Source organism: Pyrgilauda ruficollis, unplaced genomic scaffold (assembly GCF_017590135.1).
Source record: "Pyrgilauda ruficollis isolate IOZ18807 unplaced genomic scaffold, ASM1759013v1 scaffold50, whole genome shotgun sequence".
NCBI lineage: Eukaryota > Metazoa > Chordata > Aves > Passeriformes > Passeridae > Pyrgilauda > Pyrgilauda ruficollis.
In genome coordinates, this window is record NW_024526600.1 from 6,371,019 (window position 1) to 6,393,582 (window position 22,564).

Genomic DNA, 22,564 nt, shown 5'->3' on the forward strand with positions numbered 1-22,564 from the left:
CAAATTTGTTTTCTTAGGTGTGAGGCTTCCACTTGAAAATTTGAGCCACAGTAAGGAATTTGGGGTGATGGGTCTGGCCTGTGAATTTGATCCATTCATTTGATAACAAATCCCACAAAAGCCATTGCACTGGTGAACACCAGGAATGGCTCACAGGCCAACCTTACTCTCACCATTTACCAGTTAGCCATCTGCTCCCTTCAGATATTATTTTATGGCTTTCCTTTGTTTTCACTAAGGCCCAAACAGGAATGAAATTGCAGCTCCCGTTGCTAGCCCTTTTAAATAAATAGTTCTGCCATCACTCTAATAAGTTTGACAAGTTGGTCACAGGCCCTGGGCAGGAAGCTAATAAACTTCAAGTTGCTTTTCTATTGTTTTCCTAAAACAATTTGACTTCCTTTCTGATAGCCTCAAATTCCTTCAATAAAAATAGAGTAGCTGGGAGCCAGAGGAAGAGCTGAACCTGAGCCAAGCTGTGCTTACAATGCCGCCTGCGTAAGATCACATTTTATCCTGATCCACGAAGACCCTTTAAAAGAATAGCAGGCAGACAGCTGCCAGTGCATGTCAGGAACAGCTCAGGAGCGAGTCTCCCCCAGCACTGGTCCTCCAGGCTGGAGGGGATCTCCAGCCAGTGAGACAGTGTCAGACACAGGCTGAGCTCCTGGCAGCTGACGGGGTTTGCTCAGCCTGTGTCCTCCCTCAGACTCTTCAGGATCTCTTCTGGGAGCCCAACGCTGGGCTCCAGCAAGTGCTCCAGCAAGTGCTGTGCTAAAGCTCACCCACCCTCCAGTCAGCTTTACCTGCTCCTCTCTCTACCTGTGCAGGCTCAGCAAAAAAGAGGTAAAGGTCTGTTCTTTCTTTTCTTCTTTTGGAAACATATCTGTGAATATATGTATACACACATATTTCTGTCAAGCAGCAATTCATCCAGCTGGAAGTTTGCAGGACAAGATGAATGTCTGGTGGCTAGGTAGATGAGGACTCCTTGCTTTAAAATGACTTGCTGATCCTTTGGACCAATCCTTTATGCTCTCCACGGTCTGGTTCCTCCACCTGTAAAACAAGGAGGGTGTTTATAGGAGCTGCAATTTCATTATCATCTGCAAAGCACTTCTCAACTACTCAGAGATGCTGCAGAGTTGAGAAGTGGAGGCAGAAGGGGTGAGAGGGCCATACTTTGTCTCTAGCAACATAAAGCTGACAGCTGAGCATTTGCTTTGGGATAGATGGCAATTTCTCCTCAGTGAGACGAAAACCTCTTCCAGTTTTTCTTGCTGAAAACTTTACTGGAAAATGAGTCTGACACAGCGTGATATTTCTCAACTGGCTGTTTCTTGTTTCCTCTTTTCTCACTCTGTGCTGGTATGGTACTCTGGGTTGGGAATATGAATACGGAATAATTTGGGATTTTTACTAAATCAGGAATGGTAACTATAAAACTGTTCTTATTCAGGGGCCTTTGCTACTCCTCTTCCCTTGGGCCCATCATGTCCTTGGGAATTTGCCTCCTGCTGGAGGATGCCTTCAAACTGTCTCCAGAGGTCTAATGCACAACAGAGAATTTCCCTCTCTGGACTTCTCTTTCAATCATATCCGTGCATGGGGATTTGAGATAAAATGTTTCATCAGGAAGGTACTTTGGAGAAGGTGCTAAGGTGCTTTGGAGAGTTGCCTGTCCAGCATGGAACATTATGAAGAACCAGAGTAAGTGCAGTGCTGTGGCCAGGCAGCAGAGATGAACTCAACCACTGTTGGGTGGTGTTTTTTTCTGAAATTTCCCGATGCAGTAACATCCTGACATTCTCCTCACAGACAGAAGTCCTTCAGACAATCTCTTTCAGTTTTCATATCTCAAGAGAACATCCAGCTGCATTTGAAACAGCCTTCCAGAAAAGCCAGGTGCTCTGGGAGCACCTGTTTTATGTGAAGAAACTCTTTCAAATGTGAGCTCTCATCTGTACTGCTGCGTATCTGCAGACCTGCTCCATGCATCGTCTTGGCTTGCTCTTTTCGTTTGTTTAAATCTCAGGCACAGAGTGAATCCTTCCATTAAATACCCATGGGATCAGTGCTGAAAAACTCATCACACAAACTCTGCTCCAGATTTACCTGCCTTTTGTATGCAAGGGTGCAGATCTGATAAGGCACTAAGGCCAGTACAGGAAATAGAATGAAAAAGGGACCTCTTGGCTTATCAGGTTCGCAAGTACAAACCAAATGGCCTTTTCTAAACTTACTAAACTCTGTCCTAAATCTCATTAGGTTTCCACCCTAACTTGTGCTGCTAAAATGCTGTTCCAGCACCTCCTTGCCTGCTCTGTTGCTTAGAAACCTTCTGATTTCCAACCTAAATTCATTCACAATTTCATTATCATCTGCAAAGCACTTCTCAACTACTCAGAGATGCTGCAGAGTTGAGAAGTGGAGGCAGAAGGGGTGAGAGGGCCATACTTTGTCTCTAGCAACATAAAGCTGACAGCTGAGCATTTGCTTTGGGATAGATGGCAATTTCTCCTCAGTGAGACGAAAACCTCTTCCAGTTTTTCTTGCTGAAAACTTTACTGGAAAATGAGTCTGACACAGCGTGATATTTCTCAACTGGCTGTTTCTTGTTTCCTCTTTTCTCACTCTGTGCTGGTATGGTACTCTGGGTTGGGAATATGAATACGGAATAATTTGGGATTTTTACTAAATGAGGAACGGTAACTATAAAACTGTTCTTATTCAGAGGCTACTCCTCTTCCCTTGGGCCCATCATGTCCTTGGGAATTTGCCTCCTGCTGGAGGATGCCTTCAAACTGTCTCCAGAGGTCTAATGCACAACAGAGAATTTCCCTCTCTGGACTTCTCTTTCAATCATATCCGTGCATGGGGATTTGAGATAAAATGTTTCATCAGGAAGGTACTTTGGAGAAGGTGCTAAGGTGCTTTGGAGAGTTGCCTGTCCAGCATGGAACATTATGAAGAACCAGAGTAAGTGCAGTGCTGTGGCCAGGCAGCAGAGATGAACTCAACCACTGTTGGGTGGTGTTTTTTTCTGAAATTTCCCGATGCAGTAACATCCTGACATTCTCCTCACAGACAGAAGTCCTTCAGACAATCTCTTTCAGTTTTCATATCTCAAGAGAACATCCAGCTGCATTTGAAACAGCCTTCCAGCAAAGCCAGGTGCTCTGGGAGCACCTGTTTTATGTGAAGAAACTCTTTCAAATGTGAGCTCTCATCTGTACTGCTGCGTATCTGCAGACCTGCTCCATGCATCGTCTTGGCTTGCTCTTTTCGTTTGTTTAAATCTCAGGCACAGAGTGAATCCTTCCATTAAATACCCATGGGATCAGTGCTGAAAAACTCATCACACAAACTCTGCTCCAGATTTACCTGCCTTTTGTATGCAAGGGTGCAGATCTGCTAAGGCACTAAGGCCAGTACAGGAAATAGAATGAAAAAGGGACCTCTTGGCTTATCAGGTTCGCAAGTACAAACCAAATGGCCTTTTCTAAACTTACTAAACTCTGTCCTAAATCTCATTAGGTTTCCACCCTAACTTGTGCTGCTAAAATGCTGTTCCAGCACCTCCTTGCCTGCTCTGTTGCTTAGAAACCTTCTGATTTCCAACCTAAATTCATTCATGGCCAATTTATATCTATTTATTCTTGTGCCACATTGTCCTTTAGCTTATGTAGCTCTGCTCTCTCCTGAGCACTTACTTTCCCAACCCCCAACCCCTAAAAGTATTTATAGGCAGCAAATCTCTCCTCTCTTAACCTTTGTTCTGCCAGACTAAGTAACTAAGCTCCCTTATAGTATTCACCCTGCAGGCACATCACACCGTGGTTTAATTACTTTGTGTAGCTGCACTAGCATGAAATTCAGTGCAAAATAATTAATGCTGAAAAGCTCAAACTGGTAGCACATCTATTTTCAAATCAGCTCAAATACCTCTGTGCAGTCACTGCTGTGACCGATGAGTAAACACGCTGTTGGCTGAGACACCTTCCATCCCTCTGACCACCCCACTGCCTTCCTCTGCACCTGCTCCAGGCTGGATATCCTCCTTGCATGTGGGGAAGCAGCACTGCAGACACTATTTAGGAGAAATCTCATCCTCTTGGATAGCATTACTTCCACTCACTGCAATTGTAACTACTGCAACATCCTCAACATTTCCTTGCCTTTTTCACCCCCACACAGCATCGCTGGTTCCTCCTCCTTTGAGCCATGAACTTTCCCCATCTTTCTCCATGTCTTTTTTCTGGAAGATGGAGATTCCTGTTACTCTTCAAACCAGTTCCCAATGTGTGACTTTGCACTCTCCCACTTAACCTCACCTCGATCACTCCAGTCACAAAGAGCCTTCAGCTCTGGCAGTGCTGGAATCCACCTCTGCCCTCATGATACCTCCCAGCTTGGTTTCGCCAGCAGATTTCATTAGTGTTTCTACATTCTGTGCCAAGGTAATTAACAAAAATATAAAAAAAAAAGATCATTCCTAAGAGCAATCTTTAAGCAGCCTCACAGATAATTTCCCTTCAACCTATTAAGGGACTGGTGTATCAATTCTGTCAGTCTCTTACTCACTTGAGGATTTATTTAATAATCCCTGTCTTCTTCAGCTGAATCTTCTATACTAATTTGCTTCTTCTGGGACACCGTATCATATGGTTTACTGAACTCCAGGTAGATAAGGGTTGCTCTGTTTCTTTTACCTAGGGGGTTGGGAATCCTAATTGAAGAAAGCTCTTAAGTTTTGATCAAAAGATAGTACATGTTGTTTTATTTTCCCTTTCCCTCCCGGTTTTATTTCTGCTTTCCTTCAAAATGCATTGCACAGCATCACGAACTGCTGTGATCTGCAAGCTTAGCATGGCAAGCTGTCAGCTGCTCTCCTCATTCCCACTGTCTGGGGCAGCATTCCCTTCCACTTGCTCTCCTCACTTAAGTCAGACAAGTTTTGCGTAACAGGCTCTTGGGGAGGGGAGTCAAAATTCTTCTTCCCTGCTAAAGATTGAGCAAACCAGCTATTTTTCTAGCTGATGGGCTGGAGAAGCTTCCAGGACTCCTCTGTTTTCTCTTGAAGAGGGTGCAGTGTAGAAGGGATGACACATTGAGGGGCTGGCTGAAGTATCTATACAACATCTCTACTTCCCTTTCTGTCTTTTGCCTCCCTGTCTGCCTTCTACCATTTCCTTTTTGTGCATCAAAATCCAAATAGTTACCACTAGCACCAAACAGAAAGAGCTCTCAACAGGTACCTCCTGTGCATCATGTATGTGTTGGACAGAACCTTCTCCCCTCCCTCACACATTCAGCAGGACCAGACTGTATCTGCTGGACTCAGGATTAGCTCTGTATGACACTCAGGAACACCCCTTGGGCAGGAAACACAAAGGAGTGAGCAGGGGGAATCAGACCTGATCACCCTGAGTGTACAGCAAAGTGTAAGGCACGCAGGGAGGTGAGTGCAGTTCAGACAGCTCTCTCACAGGACCTGTCTCTCTACAGCATGTGAAAAACACTTGACAAGCCTTATCCCTAGCCTATCCCAAAGCCATCTGTGAGCTGGACCTGTATTATTAACACCTTTTTTTAGGACACTTCTATGATGAATTCCTTGACAATCTCATTGGCATAAAATCAACATGAGTTTACATAATAATGCTTCGTGGAAATTGCTCTACAAAGACAAAAAGCTGGAATGATATTCTCCTTCCCGAGAATTTCCGTTGCAGATACACAGCTGCCATACAAGAGAGGGAGAAACCACTCCAGAAACATTTCCATTTTCTTAAAAGCCACAGAAGGGCTTTCAATAAAGTTAGAAATGAGGCAGCAGGTGACTATACATGTCTCCATATCAGGAGGTTACTGAGCTTCTGTGGGAATTTACTGTGCACTCCTTGTCCTGCATCCTGCACTAACCATCAGTGAGGATACAGCCCTCCTGGAAAAGAATTGCACTCCTAACTTCAGAGTGAGAGTGTCCACACAGGACATGTTTCCAGAGACAGCCTCTGCACAGAACTGTCCCTTTGTAGGCTGGCTTTCAATCTTGTGACTAAAGGAGGTATTAAATTAGCTGGAGAAAAATTATTAGAAGAGTTGCCCAGCGTTGTGTCTTAGTCCCTGGACAGCTTTTGTTTCATGATCTGCACTCACTGATACATAGAGACCACCAGGCAATGCTCTGGGTGGAGATACCTGGCCTGGGAAGGATTGCTGGAGGGATAACCACCAAAGCTTGTGTGCAGCAAGTTAGTTCTCAGGTCAGCAGAGTATTCTGTGCAAATCTCACTCTCCTGCCACTGATTCTTTGAGACCTTTATCAAAGCCAGAAGACATCTCTGATTCTGCCTCCTCGCTGGGCCATTCCTGATGTGCAGGAATCAGAGGCTCACTTGACACATACATGAAATACAAGACCTTCAGAGACTTGATATGTCAAAAAAACATTTTCAAGAGAGGCCCAAACGCTCATGAGTGTAACTGTGTGTGCAGGGAGGAGGTGGTAGGGTGGTGTGACAAAAAACACCTCTCTTGACAGGCAGATTATTCTCTACTTATCAGTAAGGGAGCATGTAAAAAGTCTCTGGGAATCATTTGGTGTCCTTTAGGACAAAGCTGCAGCTGTGCTGGGCCCCCGGTCCAAGCCAGCAGAGCAAGTTCTGTGTGATTTGAAGAGGTGGAAGACCCTGCTCCACATGAACTCTGCTTTGCCAGATTAAACTTGAACGAGTCAGAAATACGTCCTTTGTCAGTTGAATTGTCTTTTGTCTTGTCTGGAAAAAGCTTTCCAGGGTCTGGCTGGTGTAACTGTGGGGCAAGGCTGTCTCTTTTCATTTGGGGAAGGCTTGGAGTATTATTTGTGGGAAGATGTGCAAAGGAGCAGGAGGAGCAGTGGCTGGAAGGGACTGCGCGAAGCCGGCAGCGAATGCATCCTGTCGGCATGAGGAGGGTGGCACAGGGAGAGGCTGAGAATGGAGAGGGAGGAATGAGATCCATGGTCTTTAAAGGAAAAACAACAGGAAACCAGGTTTGAAAATAGAAAGATTAGGCTGGAGGGGGTGGGAGAGACAAGAAAAGTAGGTGAAGAAAGAAGAGGGGGAAAGGCGGAGAGGCAGTGGGGAAGACAGAAAGTGACACAGAAAGGGGGTGGAGAAAAAGAGAGGAAGAGAGAGAGAGAGAACCATATTAAAGGAATAAAACGAAGCAGCTGAGGAGAACAAGGAGTTCAACTTCACTACAAAAAGGGCAAGTGCTAAAGCAAGGAAAGGAGACTGAAGACAAGGCACTGGAAATCAGGTAAGAAACCAAGAGGGGGAAATAATAGAAATGCAGAAGTGCCGATGGTAGATCAAGTTATTACACTCAAGGGGAAAACAGCATGAGGGGGAAAAAGGGATTTGGAGAGGCATGAAAAGGATAGCAAAAAAATGACTTAAGAAATTTACTTTTTCTTTCATTTTCTCTTCAAAACATTCCCACTAGTAACATGGTGGGCTTGGGACATTTTAAAAATTAAATTGTTTTGCCACAGGCAGCTACAGAATTAAGAAGTAACTTCCCTGTGATGAACATAGATACCAATAGATTCCAATGTATAGGAAAGCATGATAAGAGCCCCAAACATCCTCCCTCAGACAGTATAAAGTGCAAATTGCCATTTCTGTCAGATCCCATTTCAACATGCTGTCAAGCTGCTCGGGGGACAGTGGTGAAGGGAACTCTTACCTAGGAGAGGCTCTCGGGGTACAAACTCTTTATCAAGTGTCTGCATTAACCGCCTATATTGTGAAGTGTGCAGGATGCTTTCAAAATACTGCAGTTTCTTTTCCTTGAGAGTACTGTGTCCTGGCTGGTCTGTGACATGGAGCCTGGGAATGCAGCTCCAGTGCAGGGAAGTGCCTTGCTGGTATCTGGCAGTCACACGTTCTGTGCGCGCCACCAGGGAATGAATGCCTTTCTCCTCCATCCCCACACTGCCCGTGACAGCCTCAGCGAGGAGCCACGCAGACCTGAAGGGACAAATGTCCTCTCCCACACCAGCAGCTGCTGCTTCTTTTTATTTGCCTTCCTAACTTTCTCCCCACTTTTTGTACTTGGAATAGTTATACAATTACATTTACGTAATTTAACACTGCTTGTTCAAAGAACAGCCTGCCCTGAGAATATGGTACCCCTGGAACACACCCACCTGGAAAGAGGCAATCTCACCAAGTGTAAAGGTTGATGACTAATTGCCGCCTCAGGTCTGTGGTGGCTCCTTTGATTTCCTGAAGGGTCTTTTGGCTGTCAATTTGTCATGTCTAAGGAGCTCTGTGGCATTCTGGTTTTAACAACTCAGGTAAACTGAGGCAGTGCCCCTGTCCCTCAAGTGGCATAACAACCTTTAGATGATCATATAAGTGGCTTTTCTAGACAAACCTCAGCTAAAAAAGTCCTGTGCTGAATGAGCCTTAAGCATTGAACTCTCCCTCCATGATAATAAGCACATCAAAATTCCTTGGTGAAGCATTGTGGATGAAAGCTTTCCCCTACTGCTGCCTGTGTGTTCCTCTCTTTAAAGAACTTCATGCATGTAGCATGTGTGTCCATATGTGTGTGCAGCTAGGAGCAGCTTAAACAGTTATTTTAAAGCCTCACAGTATTCAGCATTTTTATCAGGAGCCAAAAAAAAACCTGCATTTGCTGCTATTTTCAAAATCTACTCTGAGAAGAGCGCACATTTCTAACTTTGTTCCCCTTTTTCTTGGGAGCAGAGCAATACTTTAGGAGAATTCCTGAGGCTTCAGGGTTTAAAATACTCGTCAGGCTCTTGTCGCTTGGGAACTATGTTAAGTATTCCTGTTACTATAAGTATTTGGTGTTGGTTGTTGGTTTGTTTTTTTCTTTTTTTTTTCCACTCAACAGTATATATTATCAACAGTATATATTATATTTTTAGTATTATATGGACATTAAAAAATTTAAGCTCTGACAGAAAATACAGAACTTCATACCTTAGCCGCTCTTCTCTTTTTGACCTTCAGACAAATTTCACACATTCTGCACACATTTGCCCATTTTCTGACTTATCTTGCAGCATTGAAAATAGACAAGGAGGAATGAGCAATTCAGCACTACCCTATGCCATTAGGGAGCACAGTTTGGAGACTGCTCCACACTTTGGGTGCTGTCGAATGAGGCACAAGGATAGAGGCTTAAAATTAGAAATAATTCCCAGAAGACAACAGAAAGACTTCAAAATTTGGGAGGGATCAATTTTATTGCTATTGATAAGCAACAGAGAGATGTCTGTGAGCAACACTCAGCATGCTAGCTCTTCCCTGAAACAAAGAAATATTCATGCCACACAGCATGCAAGGAGCAGAGAGATGCACTCTTTTAAGTATCTCTAGTGTATCTTTGAAGAGGTGTCAGGGGGTTTTAATTTAAGAACCACGGGGTTTACACTTATATTTCTGCCTTTCTCCATTCTTTATGTCATTATGGACATGCTGTGAGAATGGCTGAGAATTTCTTCGAAGCAGAAAAGCTGACAGATGCCTTGGTCAGGGCACAGGGTGGCTGGGAAAGTGAAGCAGTCTGGCAAGGGTGATGCCTGCAGAGCTCCAGGGTCTTCTGCTGCTCCAGGGTCTTCTGCTGCACTCAGATGTCTGGTGAAGAAAGGAGGGAATAGTGGGATGGGAAAAAACTGTCTCCAGTTTGTAATGAGATAAAGCTATCCAAGAGGACTGGGGTTAATTCTTGCTTCTTACTCCAATTTCCTCTGTCATGATGAGGTAAATCACTTAAGCCACATTTCCCCACAAATGCCCATTTCTTATCTTTTGGGTATCTGACTTCTACATGTGGTGTAACTGGTGGAAGTGATAAACTCTCCCACTCCAGCATAAAGAGACAGAGCTGTGCTTTGAATACACATTATACACTGCTAAGTACACTGGGAAAAAAGCACCAACAGATTAACCACATCACCAAGGAGCTTCCAAAATTAATGAACAGTTTTTATCTTAATCTCTCACTGCCTTAGTCCCTCAGCTGCACAACTGATCTAATACCATCTCCTCACCTCTGGGTGGTAATGAAAGTAAGTAGATTTATAATTGTGAAGCGATCAGATACTGTTGTGATGAAAGCCATAGGAAAACCCATGAGGAAACTAATAATTCTGCCTTTAGAGCTGGACTTGAATAATGTACAGTAAATGAGGCACAGGCCACCCATTGAACAATGAGGAGAAAACAAAACATTGAATAGCTGCTGTTCAAGAAAGCCCCCGCCAGGCTGGCACAGAACAAGGCAGGCATCCTGTGCAAAGAATGAGGTGACAATGTGAGGATGTGGTTAAGGACTCTAAGAGGCACAGGCACAAAGAGATTGAATTAAGATTAGTGAGAACAGTAACCCCAGCATTTCCTAACTCCCTACTGCTGGGCTTTGCCAAATTAGTATTAGTTAGTTTCCAAGGGGGGGTGTGTTTTTGTGCATATAGATATATATATGGTGCATACACTGAGTACAAAAAATAATCCACTCACATAGCCAGACTGAGGCAAGGATACAGCAATGATGCTGGAGTGTGAAAAGAATCCTACAGATTTTTGTAAAGAAGGAAGAAATGAGATTTGACAAGGTAGTAATAAGTGGGAAATAGATAGTTGCTGAAAATGTCCCTTTTCTAAGGCTGAAAGAATTAGCAATTTGGGTGCTGTATAGAGTTAGCTGGTCAAAACTGCCCAGAAACTGAGGCAATGCTCTCTGGGGGAGCTTGACTGTAGGGAAACCACGGGGAACTGATAGGCAGGGAGATACTGGGAAGAGAGGAAGGAAGGATGGGAAAAGTCTGAATGAGAGTTCTGTCCTTCTCTCATTACCTCTTCAGTCTGTTTTATTTCCACACTAGAACAGGTTGCATCTCATGCAGTCTGTGAACAAGCCTAAAATCACATGGCAGGTTTAATTGCTGCTATACTGTGCCCAGTGTGAGGCCAGCCATCCCTGCACGTGTCCTTACACCAGCCTTCCCCACAAACTGAGCAGTGCTTGAGATCAGCTTCTCTCAGCAGAGCTCAGGGACAGCTTTTACTACAGCAGCCCCCAAATTTCTCAGCTTGTTTTTGTTTTCCAGAGCTCCCTATGCCCTCTTTGCCTATCTCCTCACCTCTGTTTTGCTCAAGTTAGTATCATCTGCAAATTCAGAATCCCAAGAGAATTAGAAGATGCTCCCTGCTTTTTAAATGTAAGCCTGGATACCACCATCATGTAACTATTTGATGCCAGCTTTTCAAAGATAGTGGGATAAATTCATCCCTCAGCTTGACTCATCTGAGTTCAAGGTCTCTTCTGTTCTTGGTCTCCTGAGATCACACCAGGCAGAGCTTGGCCCTAATATTTGGATATATGAAAGCACACGGGGAGGAATAGCATTAGATGTTCTGGACAGACAACTAATAAAAATTCAGCTGACTGGGAGTCTGCAGCTTCCACCATCACTTCAGATGAAAATATTCTACATATTATTATCATCTGTGTGTGTAACACATCCCTGATGTACACACTTGGAGGTGTTGAGTGATTCCCCTCTGTCTGTCCCTGTGTGCGTCAGGGTTGTGTGCCTGTGTGTGCAGGAGGTGACAGGTCATTCAACTCCCTTATCTTCTCACCCACTGTCTTTTTCGTGAACTCTGAGATTTTCCACATTTGGAGAGGAGGGGGAAAGCACACCTCATCAAGAATAACAAGCTGTCTGCAACTACAAGTAGGGCTGGTGGTCTGGATACCAGTATGACCCTTCCAGAAATTACAGTGAACTTGGGAGGAGCAGAAAGATAAGAAACATTGGATGTCTGTCTTCTAGGACAAGAGCTGTTAACACAGAGCTCTTCTTCTCCTATGAGATTTCAGCTCTAGAGTCAAAGTCACTCTGATACTGGCTCAACACAGGACTTCAAACCCAAGGAACCAGAATGGAACCTATGCAAACGTGGCAATTATTTTTCTTTAAAAGCACAAGTACAAAGCTCTTTATTCCAGATTCATGTGCAGATCAGAGTTACAAATTTGGCTAAAGAACTAGCCTGGTTCAGGCAGAAACTTATCATAAGCATATGTGTGCATATATGAAGCCAGAGAGATGGTGTTTGGACAAAAATGCCTTATAAGTTGTTGCTTGTCCATTGTATAACCATAGGAAGGAGCCAATGCCTGAATGTAAACTCTGAACAAAAATATACCTGCTGAGGTGGGCTTTAGCGTGACAAATTCTCTGTAATCCAAAGCACTGCACCCACTCTGCAGAGTGGATTTCTAACTCTATTCATCATTTAATGCTGTAAGCCACATGGCCCCACAATGCAAAACAAAACCAAACCAAACAAAATAAAACAAAACGCCTCTGGTTCTGCCAGGTGTACCAACTATAGAAGGGCAGCAGGACAGGGTTTTCTCTCAGGTAACCAAGTCAATGTTGTCTGAGGGCACAGGAGAGAAGGGTTGTGGTCTGTAGAAGCAGACGTGCAGCAAAAGCAGTTTGTGTTGCTGTCATGAGGTTTAAAAGGCAGTGCTGTGTGGAAAAAAGGACACAGTCTTGCAAGTCACAACCTCTAAGCTGTGTCCCCAAACTGTCTCTAACACAGTGACCTCAAACAAGCAGTTTGTCCCTTCTGTACCCCAGTGATCACCGTCTGCAAGACAGAGCTGACAACACCTGCACTGCGTGGGATGCTGAGGCTACTAACAAGTGGCTGGAGATCCTAAAGGAAAGCAGCATTAACCAACCTCCAGTGCAGAGCTTGAAGGGTCCTTCCCAAGTGCCACAGCTGTGAGTGCACAGTTTGGCACTGTGGGCCCCACTCCTGTCTGCGTTCAGCCAGGTGTCAGCACAGGGCAAAGATCTCTGCCCACTCACCCACCGTGATCTGTTGTGCCACGTGCTGGCCTGGACCTGTATGAGGTATCACAGCTGGAGGGAGGAAAGCCATGAGCAATTCCTAGGCACTGACCATGCCCCAGCCAGCCTGGATGCCCCACTGCAATGTCACTGCTCACATGCCCAGTGCCCAGAGGGGACAGCTGCCTCCTCATTCAGTAGCTTGGAGGGGATGCACTTCTTGCATGGCATCCACACACAGCCACGTGTCTGGAATGTGAGCTTCTTAAAACATCCTGGGCCCTCCACTTCTTTGTGAAATGTCATTAATTCCCAGAGACACACATTTGTACCTGATTGAGCAAATCACAGCAACTGGGCAAAAATGCAATGGCTTTGAATCTGATACTTTCCCCCTCCCTGGGAACTGTGCTTGCCTCACACGAAGGAGCCTTCCTTGGAGAGCCTCTCCAGGTGCCCCTGGGATCTGCCACGGGAAAAAGGTGAGCCCAGCAAGGGAGAGCAGAAACAGTGTTATAATCAGACTCTCCACTTTATTTTAGAATCATCCCGCAGAGATGGCGACCTCCTGTCACCTTCCTTGTGGGAAAAGCTAGCTTGAAGTGTTGAGCTCAGCTATTTATATCACTGCTGATAGTCTAGCCTGTCTTCTAAAGAGGGGAAAACTTTCTTCCTAGTGACCCCCAGGGAAATAAACTCATATCAAGTTGATTGCACAGGAACAGCCCTCCTGGCTCTCTGGTGTGGATTTGCTGGCTGTTCATTAGAGCCCTGGCTAGCTCCAACCAGAATGAGCGAGCAGCAGTGATGTGAAATGCTCGCCTGTCCTTCAGAGCACGTGGCATCGCCAAGAGGATGGGCAAAACTGCTCAGAGGGCACAGACACTTCCCCTCCCACAGATAAAGGTAGTGCAAAAAAGGAATGGCAGGGAGCAGCCCATGGCTGGCGAGCCAGCCTGGCGTGCTGGCAGGTGCTGTCCCCGCTGGGGTATTTTTATCGTGGAATTTGGCAGTCACAAGGCAGCCCGGAGCGGAGCAGACTCCGTGCTTGGCCCGTGGGGTGATGCTCAGTTTTCCTCAGCTTCAGTGGCGCTCCAGGTGATGACTGAGCCGGGCTGGCCACGGCGCTGGGTTTGTGCCAAGCTGCACTGCTCTGTGTCACACACGCTTCTCCCGGTGCCAGGGTCCCGTGACGGTGCCCAGCTCCCGTGTGGATCCAGCAGAAAGCTGCCAGGAAAAAGCAGGCAAGAGCAGTGGCACAATCCACGACTGCTCGTGAATATGCACGAGCCTGCTGCCAAGACTGTCTTCTACCAGGTGCTGAGACCCCACAAAAATACCCAGAGGGGTTTTTTGCCCAGTCACACCAGAGCAGGACAAGATTTGTCCAACTGAGCCCAAACTAGGAATATAAAAGGCTGCAGATGCTCAGACGCTGAGAGGTCAAAGCATGTGAGGGCAACAGTAGTCTGGGACTGAGAAAAAGAGCTATATGGAAAATTCCCAAGAATAGTAAAGCTATGAGGAGAAAGGCTAGGTCAGGGGCAGCTCTGCATAGCCAGGAAAAGCTGTCAGGAGGTGACAATCCTTCTTTTTTTTGCTGGCAGCAGAGAACTAGATGCTCTCAAAGACTCTTGGTCTGGCGCTGCAAAAATAGCTCACTAGTAAGTATCAAATGTCTAAGCAAAAAATGCTGCTCTAGGAGGGAAACTCCTTCTCTTGGTTTCCAAAATCTGTTCCCCTGTGGCCACCTACGCCCTTGCAGCAGCCACCTCAGCTCTCTACAGGGCTGTAGCAGGATGATCAGGAGGCACCTCCAGGGAGAACCTTCTTTAGACAGTCTGTGCAGGGGAGGGCAGAGGAAATATCCCCATTATCTAGCCTAAGCCTCATGACTACCAGCCTCAGATCCTTCTGATTTACAGCCTCTTGAAATACTCTGTGCATGTGTGAGACAGGTAAATTGCTGTTCTTCTTGCATCCATTAACATTTTTTATTTCTGGATTCCTCTTGCACTTATGTTTTCTTTACTTTGTGTCCTGCACATCCTGATTTTTACAATTTGCAAGTGTCTAGGCTTAGTAGCCTTCCCTGGGGAAAGCAAGCTGTTGTAAAACCCCAAACAACCTGCACACAGTGGAATGGATGGGAAGAGGGGCTCAGTTTGTGATTGTACTTCCCTGTGGCAGTAAGTAAAAACAGCCTTTGCGCAGCCAGGGAGAACTGTGCTCATATTTACACCACCAAGCAAGGTGAGACAAGAAAAGGCGTGTGTAAACAACATAAACTCATCTGGAAAAGTGCTGCCTTGTAAGGAATATTCCAGACATACAGCTGTACTACAGCACAGTGATGTTGGACACACGTAACACTGAGCTGTAGGCAACTGGTTGCCTTCTCTGCACTCTGGGGGAAAAAAAGCAAACATGCTGATCTCAGTGCCACAGTCTGTAAATATTTCCCATCACTGATTTATCTGCCTGTGTTCAATCCCCTGGTGCTCCTGGAATGAAGCCATATGCTAATTTCTCCAGAATGCAGTAACTGCACCAAAGCCATTTCAGAAGGCGAGGCAGACCCACACATTCACCAGGTTCCACCAGTGCAGATGAGAGGAGTCAGAAAGACCAGCTGATTTTCTGTATTACTGCTCCTCCAGCTCTGGGCTGGCAGCAGACCAAAGCTTCTGCATATGCCAAGCAGCCACCAGGATCTCCATCAGGATGATTGCAGCACGCCTGCTAGGGCAGGAAAGAGCCAAACCCCATCCTTTGCTTCCTGTCTGTCCCTTCTCCCTGCTCACATGGCTTCTGACAGGTGGTGGGGCAGCAAGTGGCCACTGCCCTGTCTCCTTTCCTGGGCAATCCTCACCTTCCCCAGGGCAGCCCTCAGCAGCACCAGGAATTAGAAGATTCAGCTTTTGATCTTTGTCCCATCCATCCTTGCAGCTGGACACAGCACAGGAACAAAGGATGGGATGAATTATGGTGTGTGCTGCTACATTAAATTATATCACTCACATAACTAGAGGAGGGGATATTTTTTCCCTCAACAAGTGTTTCTGTTCTCCAGCTTTTGCTCACAGGAAATCCACACAATATTGCTACAGTAAATTTTCAGCTTTTAACAGTGTCTGCTCTCCACAAATGTTCTTTGCACTATAAAAATAATTGGCTCCTAAAGACAGGACAAGGAACAATAAAGGAGAGTTAACAATTTAGTCCCTGTGGCTTTGGGATTTACCTTGACTAGTGCTTTTAATATTTCATTATAATGATTATTTTTGCATTAACTTATTAAAATGCTATTTTCCAAAAGAATGACTGTGGGAGGACATTAGCTCCAAGGTAATAGTGCACACTTTATAGCACCCAGCCCTTAACTCTCACCAGGGAGAGCTTTGCAGTGCCCTGGCAAGGAAAGTATGGTGAGCATAACTGGATCAAATGATTGCTCAAGCACTCCCACAGAGCCCCACAAAAGATGGACTAAACCCATGGCTCTCTTTTTATCCATCAGGTTAAGTGACTTAGCCAGAAACAGTCAGTCAGAGTCAGAAACAAAACTGAAACAGTCCCTCCTTCATTTCCACTTTGCAATCTTACTCCCGGTCCAGCAAAACTTTCCTGTCATCAGACCACCTACCAACAGCACTTCCCAGGAGTTGCTAGTCCTTGAGAGGCACTTCAAAGGAGGCTTTTTTCTTTGTCTGTTTCATTTGAACTTTGAAATTTTCCTCATACTTTAAGAAAAGCAGAAGGAGCAAGACCTACCATTTAGATTTTGCAGCAGTTCCCTCTCAGAGAGGCATGACAGGGTGGCAGCAGATTAGGTTTCCAGAACTGGCACAGCCCACCAAAGTCTTTACACTCCCCTAAACATTTTCAGCTTGTAAATGAAATTTGCAGCTGAAAACACTGCAAAACCAAAGCAAAACCTACAGACAGGGAGCAGGTGGGCAACAGAGAGGTTTTCTCTGTGCTTCAGTGGTGGCACTGAGCTCATAAAGGAAACCCAGAGCTGAACACACTTCACATTCCAGGTGTTGTGCAGGTGTTACACAAAGGTAACTCTTATCTCCCAGGGGATCAGCCCACCAAGGATTTCCCAGAGTTCAGTCTACAGACAGGTGAATGCTCCTTTAACTACGCAGCCCACAGAGGATGCAATATGCAGATCACAGTGAAAGGACTTTCTGAATCAAAAATAAATCTGGATCACCCTCAAGGTTTTGGGAACTCATTTAGCAGGCTGTGGATAAGTTATGTAAAGAAAAAAAGAAGATCACTTTTTGTTTCAGTAGCTGAATTTAAAAAGAAAAAGAAATCCCCAAAACAACGCAAGGTTTCCAGCAGATGTGAAACACAGTTTTCAGCAAACCAGACCTCATTCATTTCAGGTCAAATGAAAACATTTCCTCTGACACAAAACAAAAAAATCCATTTCATTCCATCCATTACCAGCTGGGCATTTCCTATCCCTCCTTAGAACCACTCTCTGTTTTCTCCCAACAGAGGACTGCGCTTAGCTCAAGACTTCTCACCCCTCCTGGTGAGCAGAAATGGGGGAGTGGAGTTTCCTGGGAGACTTCCTCGAGAAGGTCCACAAACACTCCACGGTGGTGGGGAAAGTCTGGCTGACTGTGCTCTTCATCTTCCGGATGCTGGTGCTGGGAACGGCCGCGGAGTCCTCCTGGGGGGACGAGCAGTCTGACTTCATGTGTGACACCCAGCAGCCCGGCTGCGAGAACGTCTGCTACGACAAGGCCTTCCCCATCTCCCACGTCCGCTTCTGGGTCCTCCAGATCATCTTCGTCTCCACCCCGTCCCTGGTGTACATGGGCCATGCCATGCACACGGTGCGCATGGAGGAGAAGAGGAAGATGAAGGAGGCAGAAATGGAGGCCCGAGAGAACAAAAACGGTGGTGACACATACTACCAGCAGAAGTGCTCCGTGGCAGAGAAGGAGACTAAGCTGTCTGGCTGGGATGAAGCAGGAGGCCAAATCATACTCAGGGGCAGCCTGCTCAACACCTACGTCTACAGCATTCTGATTCGAACTGCCATGGAAGTGGCCTTCATTGTGGGGCAGTACGTCCTGTACGGGATCTTCCTGGAGACCCTGTACATCTGCCAGCGGGCGCCGTGCCCCCACCCTGTCAACTGCTACGTGTCCCGCCCCACGGAGAAGAACGTCTTCATCGTCTTCATGCTGGCTGTGGCAGTGCTCTCCCTCTTCCTCAGCCTGGCCGAGCTGTACCACTTGGGCTGGAAGAAAGCCAAAGAGAGGTGCTCCCGGTCCTACAAAGCCAGCCCCAGCACGGCCCCCGGCAGGCTGGAGTCTGCCCCGCAGGCGGAGAGGGCACAGATGTACACCCCGCCGCCGGATTTTAACCAGTGCTTGTCAAGTCCCAACGGGAAGTTCATCAGCCCCTTCAGCAACAAGATGGCCTCCCAGCAGAACACCGCCAACTTCGCCACCGAGAGGGTCCACAGCCAGGAGGATGCTGCTGGGGAAGGGCCCTTCATTAAGTCCAGCTACGTGGAGAGTCCAGAGGTGGCCAGTGAATGTGCAGCACCTGCTTTCCCCGAGAACTACTTCAACGAGAAACGCCGGCTCAGCAAGGCCAGCCGTGCCAGCAGCAAGGCAAGGTCGGATGATTTGTCTGTGTGACCTGTCTCCAGCAGGGATGAGGAGAAGGAGTTGTCCCAGCGCTCAGTAAAACTTGTGCAAAGTGGACTCCAAACTCTCTCCACTAACCTCCCTGTTTTAATATCCTCTCTCTATCCTGTCCAGACAGCACCTCTCACAGCTCAAGGCAGGGGCAGCCACAGGCACTGAAGAGAGACATCAGTCTTGGGATAAGAAGCCCTCAGCTGTATTTTCACCATGGGACCCACAGGGGTTAGAGACCCCCCACCCTTAGCCTGGTAGAGCACAGACCAGCAGACTACTGCCCAGTGGATATCCACTGTGACACTGACAACAGACTGACTGCACCCCTACATCTTCTGTGTCTCTGTTCAACACTTGCAACATCAGCTTGGCAGTTACACTGAGCTGAAGCTTCTCTCACCTGCAGGGAGCAGAAACACACCAGCCAGCTTTCTGAAAGAGATTTTCTCATCTGCTTCATTTTGGCTCTTTCTAACCCTCCCTTTTTCTACCTGAGCCCAGGTATTTTATACCAGTTTACCTACACAATGAATCCTACTTGAATTTTTTGACACTGTGTATATAACAACTCCTCTCCATAAATAAGGACATCTGTGGTCCCCAGTGCACAGCTGCCTCATGTCTAACATTGGAATCCCTTCCTCATTCCTAAGTCAGCACAGCAGACTGGCCCCAGGGAAATCACTTAGATGACCAGTTGATGAAGACTGGGTAATTTTCCCAAGATACTTATGTCATCAATCCTAAGCAAGACATCCATTACCAGAAATAGAGACTCTCCTGTGAGAACAGATATCTCACGAGTATCATGTAGAAACAAAGTGGGTTTCCCCTTTTTGAAACTCATCTTTCCAGCAATCTGAATTCTGCTGAAAGGGTGCTGCCAGCTGCCCACTTGAGAGAAAAGCATCCTCTGTTTATCTGCAGAAGAGGTATGGCCTGTGTCTTCTCACCAACTTACCGAAACACTTCAGCATCCTCTGCAAGCAGAAAGAGTCCTGCTCAGGTCCTGCACATCATTCAGCTCCTGCCTGCTCTCTAAAGCTTGCCAGCCAGCACAGGTCAAGTTATTTGTCCCCACAGCAAGTCTCTGCTCTGCCCCCAGGCCATCCTCTCCACTCCATCCTAGCACACACAGTGCTAGCAATCACCCATGGACCGGGTCTTTCCACCACTGTAACCTCTCAGAGCAGCCCCTGGGGCCCGAGGCTGCACTGTGAGTCTGGTGGGTGAGGTCTGCAGGCAGCTCCCACTCCAGATACATTTCCTCAGTGCAGAGCTGACATCCCTCTGTTAAAGATCTGCTAAACAGAGCCAAGCTGCTTCCTGTTGTTTACCCTGCACTGCCCTTTCAGACACAGGCCACAGCTTCCCAACACTGGACTGCACAAGCAAAAGGCCTGGGACCAGCTGATGAGGGGACTGAGCCATTCCCTCTCCTAGGGCCACTGAAAGTGCATGCCTGCTCCTGATACACAGCTTTGGTACAGCTCCCTGTACATTTAAATACACATTCACACTCAGATGGGGGAAACCATGTTTTTGTTTGTAAGTTTTTATATATTTGTATTTTTTAATCCTGAAAAGACCGTGTGTGTTTTCCTTAACATGAGATTTTAGTCAGCCGTGTCCAGGTTTCTCCTAATAAAGTTCTAACTCCATCTCTCCTTGTGGATGTTTCTCTGCTCACATGGCTGAGAATGAGCTGCTAGCAGGGCTCAGGCTGCCCGCCAGCCTCTGCTGCTCAGAGATCACGAAAATTCCCATTGCCCAGAGTGGCAGGAATGAGGGGAGGGTTTGGCCAGGGGGATAAATAATAAACATAGGGAAATGATTGATTGACTGGTTAACAGGAACCCCCCCAGCTCCCCTGCCTGCCTCTGCATTAGCAAGGAAGGAGAAGCTGGTCAGGGAGCAGAGCTTCCATCCTGTTGCAAATGCTTTCTCTCTGCATCTCCTTTCATATCCCAGCACACTTCTGTACCCAGAGAGGACACCTGTGATGTGAAGCCAACTCAGCAGGAAGAGGGAAGCAAAACCTGTCCCCCATGCATGTGATTGCTTGTCCATGCAGTAGCTGAACCCTGAAGTCTTTTTAAGAGACAAGGTTTTGAGAGAATCCACTGCTAACCATCTCTGCAGCGATTCTTTGAGTACTCAAATCTCCCAAGATGTATTTGCCCAGCCCAAAGAAATTCCTTTTCTCCCTTCAGTTATGTCCTTCCTCTGAAATTTATCCTTTGCTCTCCCACTTTCCAACTTTCACAGGCTCCCTCCTTCTGGCCTGGGATCCCCCTGTTCACTCAAAGGAAGTGCCCTTCTTCATTTTCTCCACACAATCTCCCATCCCGTGGGACTCTGCAGGCTGGGAAGCTGGAGACCAGTAAAGTACTGGGTCCCAGCAAGGAGCCTGAGAGGGGACATAAAGAGTGAATCCAGAATTCAATGAGGACACTGGGACAGGACCTTTAACTGCATTAGAAACTACAGGCACCCTTTAAGATTAAGGAGCTGTGATTTTGGGGTTTCCAGCTCAGGAGTGAGGATGCCACGTGAGCAGCGACAGCCCCACAGTGCAGCAAGAAGGCAGGATTGGTCCTGCAAACCCCGGGTTTTAACTGGCATGTGTACAGCCCTGAGCATGCCTGTCCCTTAGGGTGTCACCTTGCTGTGAGAGACAGGCAATGGGGAAGTCAGCAGCACTCCCCGCGGAACACTTGGCTACTGAGTGACATTAATGTTTAGTAAAGCCTCTCAAGCATGAACACAGACCTTGTTTAATAAACTGTTTGTGGTTTAAAACAAGCAATAGCCCAAACTTTAAAAACTCTAAGCTACAGTCTCTGCTGGAGGGCAAGGCAGAGCTGAAAAAAAAGAGGACAAAGATCTTCTCCATGCTGTCTCAGACCTCTGTGATCCAGAGTCACGGGTGGGGTTTTGGTGATCTTTGAGACCAGGGGAGTACAACCATCCCAGCTCTCTCTCATCCTAGAGATTGAATGTATCAAAGCAAATAATTTCCCTCTGCCATCCATTTCTTAATGCCTCCATGGTTCTGTCTTCTAGGCATAACAAGTGGGGGATATTTGATGGATGGATGTTTGCACTAGCTGACAGGCCATAAAGTTGTGATTCTTGGAACCTGCTGTCAAGGCTGGCCAGGCTGTCACACCATGGTAGGAGCACATTTACTACAGGCTGACCTGTCCTTTCTGACAGACTTAGTATGTATTTCTTTGTACCAGATGGATGGGTAGACAATCCCACAGTAGCAACTTGAATCAACATTACATATTAAATTCAGTTATTGGATAGGTACTCAATCTTTAAATGGCAGCATTACAAAGACAATGCTCTGAGAGGGAGAAGAGAGGAAACACGAGAGCTTTTCATTCTGTTCTTGCCCCTCTTCTCTCCAATTCTACCTGCTGGGACTGCTCAGACTCTCAGAACTGTGAATTCTCCAGCAACAGCTGGAACCAGCATTTGGCAGAAATGCCAACCCCAGTTATCTCCTTGGTCAGCACACCTCAAACCATTTCCTCCTCTAGCTGATGTCTGAAGGAGCCAGAAGTCAGTTCTGATCTACAGTCTTGTGCTGATCAGCTGCTGAGCCTGAGATAGGAAGACAGAGGAACATGTTTCAACTAGCCTTTAAAGCAGAAATACTTAATCCTATAAAAGGAAAACCTATATTTAAAAATACATAGAATGCCAAAACTAATAAAGTATTAACTGAGACAAGGTCATGCCTCTGAGTTCTTCTCCACGAGCAACACAGTGGGACAGAAGAGCAGGCTAAGACAAATTTGAGGGAGAAATTGAGGGAGAGGTTTAAAATAATGGCTGATCTAGAGGACAAGGATCAACCAAGTTGTTTCCCCTTCCAGAATATGTGGGTAAGACAATACTCAAGCAAATCCAGTGCTAATAAAATTTCACACTGTTAGAAGGGAATAGGTAAGAAGATGACAGCCTGCACAATCCCCCT

General features: G+C 46.4%; 1 protein-coding gene across 3 annotated transcripts; it reads left to right on the plus strand.

Annotated features, from left to right (window-relative positions):
• Window positions 1-556: 556 nt before the first annotated feature.
• GJA5 (gap junction protein alpha 5) lies at window positions 557-20,228 on the plus strand. Of its 3 annotated transcripts, none has more exons than XM_041480272.1 (2): window positions 557-852; window positions 17,411-20,228. In XM_041480272.1, exon 2 carries the CDS (start codon window positions 17,458-17,460, stop codon window positions 18,568-18,570), a length of 1,113 nt encoding a protein of 370 aa, XP_041336206.1. In that variant the 5' UTR covers window positions 557-852; window positions 17,411-17,457; the 3' UTR covers window positions 18,571-20,228. The 3 variants fall into 3 exon arrangements, with proteins under 3 accessions (XP_041336206.1, XP_041336205.1, XP_041336204.1); XM_041480271.1 differs by having other exon boundaries at window positions 557-846; XM_041480270.1 differs by lacking the exon at window positions 557-852 and adding an exon at window positions 7,039-7,305.
• Window positions 20,229-22,564: the final 2,336 nt, after the last annotated feature.

Bases quoted from the DNA above. Each gene is read 5' to 3' on its own strand.
- GJA5 (XM_041480272.1), top strand. From the start codon at position 17,458: ATGGGGGAGTGGAGTTTCCTGGGAGACTTCCTCGAGAAGGTCCACAAA.